This window comes from Convolutriloba macropyga, chromosome 4 (genome assembly GCF_964194025.1).
Source record: "Convolutriloba macropyga chromosome 4, txConMacr16.3, whole genome shotgun sequence".
Taxonomy (NCBI): Eukaryota; Metazoa; Xenacoelomorpha; order Acoela; family Convolutidae; genus Convolutriloba; species Convolutriloba macropyga.
The window spans coordinates 53361812-53373842 of record NC_134471.1 but is presented as its reverse complement, the minus strand read 5'-3'; the positions used below and the strand labels follow the sequence as shown (position 1 = coordinate 53373842).

The 12031-nt window shown below is 38.3% G+C and overlaps 1 protein-coding gene across 1 annotated transcript; it reads right to left on the bottom strand.

Annotated features, from left to right (window-relative positions):
- Window positions 1-5: 5 nt before the first annotated feature.
- On the bottom strand, window positions 6-11366 carry LOC142338102 (uncharacterized). The gene is made up of 2 exons (XM_075387734.1): window positions 11322-11366; window positions 6-1427 (listed from the first exon to the last, which is right to left on the bottom strand). The coding sequence occupies exon 2, from the start codon at window positions 1425-1427 to the stop codon at window positions 6-8; it is 1422 nt and encodes a 473-aa protein (XP_075243849.1). The 5' UTR covers window positions 11322-11366.
- Between the last annotated feature and the right edge of the window lie 665 nt (window positions 11367-12031).

The window sequence follows — 12031 nt, the reverse complement described above, 5'->3', positions numbered from 1 at the left end:
CCGTGTCACATGTTTCGGCAGCTTTCAGTGGTGAGCTCAAAAAATAGCGTTGCTAGGCATGAGGGATGATTTGCTTGAGATGCCAAAGGCTCCTGGCAAATGCGATACCGCGATGAGCCTAAGCAACTATCAAATTGGACTTGCGACAGTGTCATTGACTCCATTTGATCCTCCGAGATAGCAAGATATGGGTCCTCAATAACCCATTTAATTGACATTCTCGGTTCGTCCTGAGGCATTGGAATAACTTTTGCGCTATAAGTAGTAAAAACTGTCTGTCGTGAAGCTAACGGAATCGCAAGGGTTAACAGCAACCCTTCTTTGACTGTAATAACATCACGCAGAAGTTTGGAGTCATAATAGGAGAGTATGTCGGAATTTGGAGGTATGGCTAAAGATAGTCTGCTTCCAGAAAGAATTAACTCGTCGGCGACAGACTGTAAAATAGCCATTAAAGAAGCTTTTGGTACGATCGACATTGGAAGATGCTGTTCAAGTAAAGTCGAGATCGAATTTAGGATGTTTGTTCGATAAGTGTACACCGCGGCTCTATAGCTTTTAACATCAGCGTACAACAGTGACAGAAGTGATGCTGTGGTGTCAAAATTGAAATTCAGTTGTTGATTTGAAAACAACAATTGGGTGCAATCTCTCAATATATGAAAATTATTTTCAATGGCCTTCAATTGTTCTTGTACAACTTGCCAGTTCTTATTTAAAGTTTCTGTCATCTGTTTTCGTGCTTCCTCTATTTCCGCTAATTTATTGCTTACAATGAAGAATTTTGCGTCGTTGTCTGTTTTCATTTTCGATACGTGGTCGACTAGAATTGTAGTAACTGTGCCCAAATGTTCAATGTTTGCTGCATTTTCTTTTGCCTGATCTTGGCATGAACCAAAGATACCTGTCAGTCCACAATTGGCTGATCCTCCGACCATCATCCCTGATCCAAAGAGCCCAATTCCAGCCATTGCAAGGGCTCCTACGTGGGCTCCCCTTCTTTTTCTTGATGGTCGTTTGTCTTCATTTTTAAGGAATGTAGCTGTTTCATTTCTAATAAGATCAACGTCTGTTTGTGATTTTTTTACTTCATTTTCGACTTTTCTTAGTAGCCAATCTACATTAAAAGACGAGGTATTGGCCTGAAAGTTTGTTGAAAAATCCAGTGGGCAAGATGCTGATGGTAGATTCCATTTCTCATTCAAGTTTCGTAAAAGTGCTTTCAGTTCTGGCTTCACGCTGAAGTTGTACTTTGGGAAAGGAACCAAAAACTGGACTGGGACAAATTTTTCTGCCAATAATATTTTTGATTCTTCATTAAATAAGATTCCTTTTTGTAATACGTCGTCGTAAGTTTTCTTCGGGTCGTCTGCTTTGATTGATAAAATACTCGTTAGTAGGATATTCAAGGTTGATGCAAGCCTCATCTAAACATTAATGGATTTTTGAACTATTTAACCTTCTGATTTGTTTTAGATTTAATTTTCATCACTTTTCTCTTTTGCTGAGAAAGGTTCAGGTAAACTAAGTCTGTTTTGCAGGTAAGTTAGCTGAAGGCTGTTTTCAGTTGAAATGTTGAAAGTTGTACTTTGCTTTCTTTTGTTCGCTGTCAGCTTCGGCTGTCAGCAAATTGAGTGGCGTGGCCACATCGTGAACTGTTGCCAAAATGGCAGTTTTGTTGTCGTTGGAGGCAACAAAGTGTGGAGTGAGTCGTCTCCCTTCTCCTGTGCTTCCTCAGAGGGATCAGAGGTTGATTGGCTAATGATAGCGCTGGCTGTCATTTCCTTTCTTTGCTGTTGCAAGTGCTCTCTCTTCTCCTTCTGTTATGGAGTTTACAAACTCATTGCTTGAAGAATAAACTCAAGACTCTACTTAGACTCAACTACCTTTGACAACTACTTAATTTGACTTCTTTACTTTCTGCGTTTTGTTTTTCTAAGAATCTTGGTGAACGCTCATATTAAGTAAGAATTTTTTTTAAGATACAATGGAGCCTAAGTTGATGGCGGCAATAATTGCCTTCAATAATCATCATGATTGGGACAAAAACATTGACTTTCTCGACGATGAACGAGAGTTATTTATTAAACGGTTTTCCGAATTCAAATTTGATGGAAAGGACTTGTTATTTTCTGGTGGAGTTGTGCCTACGATGGAGCAGGTGCAGCGTGAACTTGACAAAGTCCACTATAAATTTGATCGTCATAGACGGGGAAAACGTTATTTGAGAAAAGCCTTGATGAATGCTGGCTTTCGGATGCCAAGTTACTTAGGAGGTCTCACACGTGTAGTTGACGAGTAAGTTTTTTGTGTTTGTGCTTTAACTGTTTTCATCAAAACTGATTGTGTTTTGTGTGTTTAGGTTTTGTCGCTCCTGTCCCTACTGTTATAAGCAAGATCATAAAAATGATCGCTTTTTTATCGATGGAATAAGAGAAGGAGTGAAAAGGAAATTATGTTCTGAGCTTGGGATTGATTTCGAAAGGGATCCCGTAGATTTTGTATTGGGATCTACTGAGCTCGGGAAACCTGAAAAACCTTTGCCAAGGTCTGAGGATTTTGGGCAATGCTTGTTTTCAAGCATTTACTACCTTCTTACTGGAAAAAAATCAGGTAGTTTTTGGTGACTTTCTGGTTAACAACTTGTACAATGAGTTTCATTACTCTTGTTTTAAGGTGGAAAATTGACAAAATCACCTTGTCAGGTTATTCGCAGAAGGTGTGGTGAAAAGATGCTTGAACCTGAGTTCATAAAACTATGCTTGAAGCAACTGAAATATCTGTGTTCTCCTTTTGAAATATGTAAATCGAGGGACAGTGCCAACTCCGTTGGTGACCACTGGGTGGGTTATTTTCTGTTTTTTTTTACTATAATTTTTTGCAATATAATAACTTTTCATTGTTAACGTGTTCTAGTGTCTTGGCCTTGCTTATCTGCTTGGTGTGGACTTGTGTGTATACTATGAGTATCATAATGAGAATTCTGTTTGGGTGAGATATTATCATTCTGCTACATCTCAAAATCGTGGAGCATTGCTTCTTTACAACGAAATAAAGAGAAATGGCAATAGAATTGGCTACCACTGCGAGCCCATAACTGAAATCCCTATCGAACAGTAAGTCTAATGTTCTGTTTTGAGTGTTCCATTTTGTTATTTTTGCAGCTTAACGAGAAATTCTGTCTCTTTTACGCGTAACATTTTCTTATGGTTTGAATTTTTGAAATGTTTAGCTCACAGAATGAATTTGACTCTTTCGGAGTTAATGGTGAGATCTGCCCGCGTGCTGCCAAAGTTTTGCGAGGCGATTGAAACTTCTGGTATTGAAATAAACTCAGAATTGCGTACTAAAACTTTGCTTTCATTTGCAGGTTGTTCTAAATTTGTGCTAATTGTTGAACTTTCCTATCGAGTCATTGTCTTTTGATAGACAGTAGCTGTAACTGAGGACATTATACTTTTGCTTCTGTACTTTTAAAGTCTCTGGTGACCAATCTACTCAAACAAAAATTTGATTTTCGATATTTTTTCTTGACACTAGCTACTCCCTAGGGGGAGGGTCAGGTCGCAAAATGAATGAAAAAACTGGGTATAGAGAGTGGTACCATTTGATCCCGTTTGGTGAGTAATGATTCCCAACCCCCCCTTTTAGGGGTCGGAAATCAATATTTTACATGTTATTTGGGTTTTTCCGACAGGAATTTGACTTGTTTTTTGGCATTTTTCCCAATTTTTACTTATTCAGTTGTTTAGTACTCAACACGATACCTGATTAAAACGGCTTGACTTTAGTTTGCTTTAATGGCTTCTTAGACAGTATGTCCTTTAGATTGTTTCATTTATTTTTAAAGTTATGTCAACAAATACTCAAAAATTGTTGTGCCATTTTTGACCACAATACGGTTTTTTCTTCCTTTTTTGTTGATTTCACTTTGCTCCCTTGCGTTCTGTGGAGAATTCAATTGTGAGAGCATTCGGCATCTACATGGACGTTTCTCTGGTAAGATAACCTTTTTCCTACATGCAGATAGATTTCTATTTTGTCATTTTTGAAAACATCAATGATCATTTTGTAAACCATTGGCCAATCTAGGCCGTTTTTGTCACATTCAAGCTGTGGAATTGACACTCGTTGAACGTTATGGTTCTGAACATGCTTTCTAAGGCCTACTAAGCAAGTTTTCAGGGTTGAATACGAGGCTTTATCAGTTTTTGTTAATTTTGTGACTAGGTTATAAACAAAGCGTTGGTTGTTTTTGTCAAATATCGAAACGACAGAGCCTTCTCCAATTTCTTCACTTTTTGAGTTTCTAGATAGGTTGCAACTGAAGTTCGCCAGGCCTTCCAGTGGTAATTCACGCGACACTGATTGAACGATAGAATGTTTTGTGTTTTGAATATCGTCTGTACTATAGAAGAGTTTGAAATCGGGTCCAAAGATTGCTTTCATTTGACCAGCTGTATTCTGCCTTTCTTTCTGCACTCGTGTTCGCCTTGTTGCGCCTACTACCAAATCTAGCAATGGAGAAGGCTGTTTCGGAGACATTTGGCTTGAACTTGGCAAAGACGTCAGATCTTGTTCTTGATTTCTGTCAAATTCTGTTTGACTTCTTTTCAGATCCAGTTTTGTTGCTCGAGATGGGCCCCTATTATATGCTAACCTCTCTGTGCTTTCTCGACAAGATTTTATGATGTTTTTACGTTTTTCAGTGTTTGTTAATCTGGCTCCTGGTATTGTGAAGTTTTCTTCGAGCATAGGGACTTCAACCGTTCTGAAACTTCTGTTTTTTGGTTTCACTGATTTTTCATGATTGTCAACATCTCGGAGAAACTGAACTCGCTTCTTTGTGTTTCTGGCTAATATCGGTGTCTCAAGTGGTGTAACTTGACCTTTGTTTTGTTTTTCCTGAGTTCTGGTTGTTACTGGTAAATTAACTCTCGGTGAAATCCTCTGGTTCGATTGCGCTGTTGTGTTTGCATCCATCTCAAATGGTTCTGGGAAATTAGCGAAAGGAAAATCCTCCTCATGTAGAAGTCTTAAATGGTCGTTTTCCTGATCGAGGTTTATATTTTGCGCTTCCCTTTCGTCATTTCCTTGTGCACCTTCTACATTCACTTGTTCCTGAGGTTCTATGTTTTCATCCTGTGGAGCAACCTGACGTTCAACAAGGATTTCACGATTTTCTGGTTCAATTAAATGCGGTGGAAGTGGGTGTACAGGAAGCGGTATTGCTATTGCTCCTGGTGCTTGATCAGGTGGTCCTGGTGGTCTTGCTATCTCGTAGCTAAGTGTAGTTGAAACTGGTTGATCATCCTCCTGCTCTTCCTGTTCTGGTGCATCCACTGCAAACGTTTGATCTAAGAGGTTTGGTATTTGTTCATCAAATAACTCTGGTTCCTGTCTATATTTTCCTAACGCTGGCTCTGGCACAAACAGCTTTGGGTCAATTTGTTGTAAATCAACAGGAGATTCAAGAGGCTCATATGGTCTTAGTCGAATTCTGTGTAAACATTGCGTGTAATTCGTTCCAACTTTCCGAATTAGATAATTGGAATGTGTTAAAACTTTTTCAACTCTATAAAGGGGTATCCAAACATTCATTGATTTGTTTCCAAAATCATTTTGGTTCATAAGTTTTGGGTTTAGAATTAGGCAAAATGAAAATAATTTTAGCGGTTGCGCTGCTGCTTTCTCATCAAAGTATCTGCGATATTGATGATACCTGTGAATTAGGTTGATTTTCGTTTCAGAAAATAATTTTTGCATTGCGTCCTGTATCTCAGTGACAAAATCTGATTTCAGATCTAAAGTTTTGATAGATTTATTGAATCGTACGTCAAGTGGTTTAATTGGTTCTCTGCCGTGAAAAATTGATGTCGGTGAGCACCCTATTGATGAATAATATGAAGTGTTGTGGATATACGTTGCAAGCGGTACGTACAGCTGCCAATTTGACCATTGTTCATTTGTGTTTAGCTTCAGAATTCTCTTCAATGCTCCGTGTGATCTTTCAACAACGCCTACACTTTGCGCATGCTTCAGTGTGGCATGCCGGATTCTGACCTCCAAGAGTTTGGAGAGCTCATGCATCAACTCTGCAACTAAATTAGTTCCAAGGTCAGATACTATTGTTTTTGGAATGTAGCTATGCTTGAAAAAGATTGAGGTTAGTTCCTGTGCTATTTTCTGAGCGTTAGCCGAAATTAAGGGTGTAGCAAACAGGTACTTTGAAAAAACGTCAATTCCTGTTAGGACAAATTTGTAGGGTGATGATCCTCTAAACGGGCCTGCAATATCTATTTGCATCATGTCCCCTGGGAACGACTGTAAAGAAGAGACTGGCTGCAAAAATGTTCTTAGCGATTTGTTTGATATTGCTTTTTGTTGAATGCACGTGAGGCAATTTTTGATCATTTGAATAAAGTACTCAGTAAAACCTGGGAAATAGAATCTCTCCCTAAATTCTCTGATTGTTCGCAAGATGCCTATGTGACCCGCTGTCCTTGAATTATGAAGGCGGTAAAGCACTTCTTTCCACAGCTGTTTTGGTAGGCAATATTGTAAGCAGGCTACTTTTCCTGAATGATCATAGAATTCTCTGTATAGGATGTTACTCTGAATTTTTAGCCGATTGAATTGCTTTCCGTACTTCTTTAGTTCAAAGGAGGCATATTTCAAATCGTCAACTTTATTTTTCTTTATCCATTCAATAACTTTTTTAATGACTTGATCCTTTTGTTGCTCGGCTTCTAAATTTAGCGGCTCTAATTTATCTGATATGTTTTTTAAACTGTCCTTGGGGTCATTCATCAAAACTGCATTAACTTGAGTTGGTTTACTAATGATGCGAACTGTTGTTGGTATTTCCGCCTGATCGTTTATCTTGTTAACGTGACTTTCAACTTGGGACAGCAATCCATCATCTAATCCAGTTTGCTTTAAACAGGATATGATATTCTGGTCTGTTTGTTCACGATTATTATCGAATAGGTTGCTAAAATTAGCCATTGAGCAAAGCATCACATCAGGTGATTTTGCAATTGTTTCGACCTCAATTTCTTGAACTGGAATACGATCTGATAGTTTCAATTGTATTGTTTGATCAGGGTCTGTTTGAACACGTGATAAGAAGTCAGCTGCATAGTTTGCTCTTCCGGGTATATGTGCTATGACAAGATTGTATGATAAAAGTCGATCAAGAAAGTTCCATAAAGATGGCGGTATTGACTTTGATTGGAAAAACGATGTTAAACTTTTGTTGTCGGTTAACACAATAACGGGTTTTTCTGTACCCCAGATGAAATGAGAAAAGTGCTCTAAGGCAAAGTATAGTCCAAGAAACTCTTTATAATAAATTGAAAATTTCAACTGTGCTTCGTTAAACAATTTTGTTCCGAAAGCAACTGGAGCATATGTTTTCTTCTGCCTGTTTTTCTGATCTTTGATATAATCCTCTATCATTAAAACAAATCCTGCTCCGTAGTAACTTGCGTCGCATAAAAGAACGTATTGAAGTCCTGGTTTTGCTAGTCTGAGCGTTAAATCAGTTGCCTTCTGTAGATCTTGTTTCAAAATTTCTAATGCTTTTTCCTGCTCCTCGGTAATTTGATGTTCTACGTTTTTTCTCAAAAGTTTATAGAAGGGTAGAAGCTTTTCGCCTAGGTTAGGTATGAAGTCTCTCCAAAACTGTAGGAAACCAACTAATCTTTTCACTTGCTTAACAGTTTTTGGCATTGTTAATTTACTCAAAAATTTTTTAATTCTTTCCCGCTCTGGTTGGATACCTGCTGGTGTAATTACTTTTCCTAAAAACGTAATTTGTTGAACTCCAAATTGGCATTTATTTGGTGATAGCTTAAGTCCTGATTTTCTAATACATTCAAATATTTTCCTGAGGTTTGGCACCAGCTCCTCAAATTTTTCTACTCCACTTCCGATATCGTCCATGTATTGTGTGCAAATGTTTGCGGCTAGACACTGATCAAGATAGTGTCTAACAAAGGAACTAAACCCTGTGACTGACTTGCTAAGACCTTGGGCCAAGCACTTGTAGGCGTACGTTCTGGATGCAAAGTTGAATGAAAGCAGTTGGACTGAAAGGTCATCAGCCATTTGCACACAATGATAGGCTTGTGAGCAATCGAGTTTGTTCAGAAATTTCTTTCCTGCAAAATGGTTTGTTGCATCACTCATATTTGATATCGGGAAATTGCTGTTTATATAGTCATTCCTTAGCAGGTGATTGATACGCCTCAAGTCAATTAAGATTCTCAAGCGACCGGATGACTTTCGTTGTGCAAATACAGGGCTGCTATATTTAGAATGCGATAAGGTTGTTATCAGATTGTAATAGTGCATGAGAGCAAGTTCAACTACTAGTTCATCTCGCAAATGTATGGGCGTGAGTGGACTTTGTACGTAAACTGGTAAATTATGTTCCGGAGTCAACTTTATCTTAAGCTCGGTATTGTAACCAACGTCAAAACGGTGTTTAGCAAATATATCAGAAAATTCCACCAAGAGGTTTTCAACTTCGGACTTCTGTTCACGTGTTAAAATTGACTGTTCCCACTTAAAATTTTCGAGAAATTTTTCACGATCATCGTGACTCGATTTAGGGTTTATGCTTTCAAGTGTCTGAAAATGTTTTATTTGATCAAAAATCTCACGCTGTAGTGGCGGTAATGATTCAGGGTTAAAGCATGTTTCAGGTGTTGGAAACCACAATTTTCCATATTCAGGAGGAGGCCTGGAAGACATTTTTTCGGAGCAATTCATTTGAACTAACTGGTTAATTCCGTTTTCGAGATTATTTGGGTCTTGCACTTTAGCCAAAGCTATCAATTGCGGATCAATTTGGATAAGTTGGTCTGCCTGGGACTGGCTCAAAATCTCAAAGGAGGCGACCATTGTGTTCGCCTTAACGTGAACATAATGTTCTGTTATGTTGACAGCAGAAATCATTATTTTTCCGTGCTCATCAATTGAGCTGAGTGAGGATGTCAGTGCAATTTCAGTAGAATTTTCAAACTCGTCATTAGGGATTACTACCCCACTACATCCTGAAAAACTATCGGAATTTTCTTTCAGTGTGCATTCAAGAACTGCGTGTGAATAAGGTGGTATGGCATGTTTTTTGTTAAGGAAAATTGGAATTTTCTTCAGCTTTTTTAGGAATTTGGGTTTTTCGTTTTTGGGTCGAATTTCATTAAGCTGAACTGTCATATCTGGTAGTTTCAGTAAATTGTTCGAAGGGCAAATCCAAATTGAGTTTTTCTTAAAAAAGGGGTTGCCAAGTATGACAGAGTTCATTGTGGGCAATACAAGGAAATCGTCTGTGAATTGGTAATTTGCTATATAAAGTGTCAATCTCACGGCTTTATCAACTACGACTGGTGAACCGGACGCCATTTTTACACTTTTATAACGAGGTTCTACAAATGATAATTTGACCTTTCTAATTTGCATCTCACCTAAGAGTTTTTCTGGAATCGCATTAGCACACGATCCCGTGTCTATCAGTGCTTTTCTTTTAAGTTTATTGTCAAAATTCAAATGGACGTACGATAAGAATTCACCCTCTAGGGGTATTACTGCGCAAAGCTCTTTTTCTAAGTTTACGCTATCATCACTTTCTAAACAGTTTACTAATGATTCATTAGAGTGAGTTTTGTCTAAACTATTGTTGGACTCTAGTGGAACTTGTGGCTTTAGTAGTTTTTTGTTGATCGTTGAAATGGGAAATTTCCGGCACCTCTACGCTTTCCACGACTATTGAGTGAACACTGATTAGCTAAGTGATTCGGATATCCGCATTTATAGCAGAAAACACTAGCGTATTGCGTAGTCTCTATATGGTTCTGTGGGTCAGGTTGAGTAACTTGAACTACTGTCTGGTCTACTGCCTGTTCTTGCAAGGGTTGTTGATTCACTTGTACTGGAAAGTGTTGTTGATGAACCGGCAGACTGTAGTTATTTCTATAATAACCACGGCCTCGGTAATTGTTTCCTCTGTAGTTATTTCTGCCACGATAGCCGCGTTCGCTACCTCTGACTCGTCCTCTCCCCCTTGAAAAACCACGATAATTATTACCGGAGTTTTGGTTTGAACTTCGGAAATTCTGCTGATTTATTTGCGATTGCTCCTCAAACTGTTTGGACAGTTCACTGACCTTATTGTCCATTGCTTCCTGTGATTGTGTCAGTTTGGAGAGTGCATTGACTAAATTTTCTGAGATTGTGCTACTCATCTCATTGAACGCACCTTCAGTATAGTCGTCCATTCGGCATAGATTATGAATTGTCAGCTGTCGTCTCGCTAACAAACATAAGTCGTCAACTGTGTTATTATCAGGCTGCTCTAAAAGTTTTGCTCTTAACCAACTTGGCATGCATTTTTTAAAATATCTTTTAATTTGATTTGCCCGTTCAGTTTGAGTAAAAAGCAAATTCTGAGCGTTTTGTGCGTCAGCGGCCACGATGCGCGCGGCTTCTGCACCTGCGTCTAATGCTGGGTTTGCTGGTGGCACTGGCGTTGGCTCTGGATCTGGGTATGCTCTGAGCGCCATGTCTCTCAGTGTTACTAAGAAATTTTCTGGTGTGTCTTTCTTCGGGTCAAACCTAATTCCTTCTAACTTTATTTTATGAAGCTCCTGTAGTTGAGGGTTGCAGAAATTATTTCTAAGTGCTGCTAAACTCAGATCTAAGTTAGCTCTTGTAGCGTCGTCTAGTGAATTGTTAAAGTAACGCAAAGCGTCGTCTTTCAAGTGTATAGAGAGAAAGTTTGCCTGTTGTGCACCTGGAATTGCTGCTACACCTATTATGCTCCGTAGAAGTCTTTCAAACTCATTAAAACTTTCGTTTTCTTTCCCTCCATAGGCTTTCAACGTAATGTTTGGGTTAGCTGCCATAACTTTAGGCAAATAGTGGAATAATTTCCTAAGATTTTTATGTCAATTTTGATCAACCTGATTTTTGTGTTAGTAGATTTTTGCGTACCTTAGGTTCTCAAACTCATAGCCTTCTATACTATCTTGCACTTAGTTACATCTTATCTCAGACTCAAGTTCGTTGTTGACTTAGAACTATGTTTTATGCCTCTGATTCCGACTTAAGGTTAATGTGGTCAATCAAAAGCTTGATATTTTTGGAGAAATATGAAAAACATCATTATAAGTTATCAGTTATCACGCTCCAATTTGTGATTGTTATCATACTGTTTGGTATCAGACTGATGATTTCAAACAATTGAAAGTGATTGAGCGTTCATCAAGTTTAGAGCATTTTAAAATTCACTGCAAAATCTGAATTTTGTAACGAACCCTTGGAGAGCTGCTTCTTGATGGCACCTGTGAAATTTCGGCCTTTTCGTCTTTCTTTAGCACGGGTGGTGTAGTAGGTTAAGTTGCTCTAGGTGCTGACTTGTTGACCAGATACTGCCGTGATCTGTTTTTTAGCCAATCGTCTGCTGTTGGAGTTGTCTTCCTTCCTGTCACCATGTGGTGTGCTGAATTCTTATCTTCTTGTTGCACGAGGTAGTTAGATTTACTGCATGAATGTACTAATCAAGTTGTTTGCGTGTGTGCATGCACAATTTCCAAAATGGGTTTTGATTATTTAGGTTTTCAGCTGAGCGGTTTGTCTTCTGATGCTGTGGATCGACAACTTCTATATATTCTTATTGAGTAAGTATATTCTCTCAAAATTAGCAAAATTTGAGGTTTCAAAATAGTTAACTTTCTGCTACTACCAAATTAGCTCTCTCTATTTACTAAGCAAATATTAGTTACAGCTTGCATCAATCTAGAATATTCTATCTGATAATGTGTACATGTTTAAATCAGTTTAATTGATTCGAAATTTTAAGGACCGTCACACCTAACCACAACAAGATAAATTACCTAATCCAAAGGAGACTAATTTCACCAGGTTCTCACTGTGTATAAAATAAATGTCCACCCTGTACATATAAAAAAAATGTCAGCAAGAACGCCTTAGAAAAAAACAATTACCAAAACAGCTGAAACAATCA

Excerpts from the sequence above, each read along its gene's own strand:
- LOC142338102 (XM_075387734.1), bottom strand. The coding sequence starts at position 1,427 with ATGAGGCTTGCATCAACCTTGAATATCCTACTAACGAGTATTTTATCA.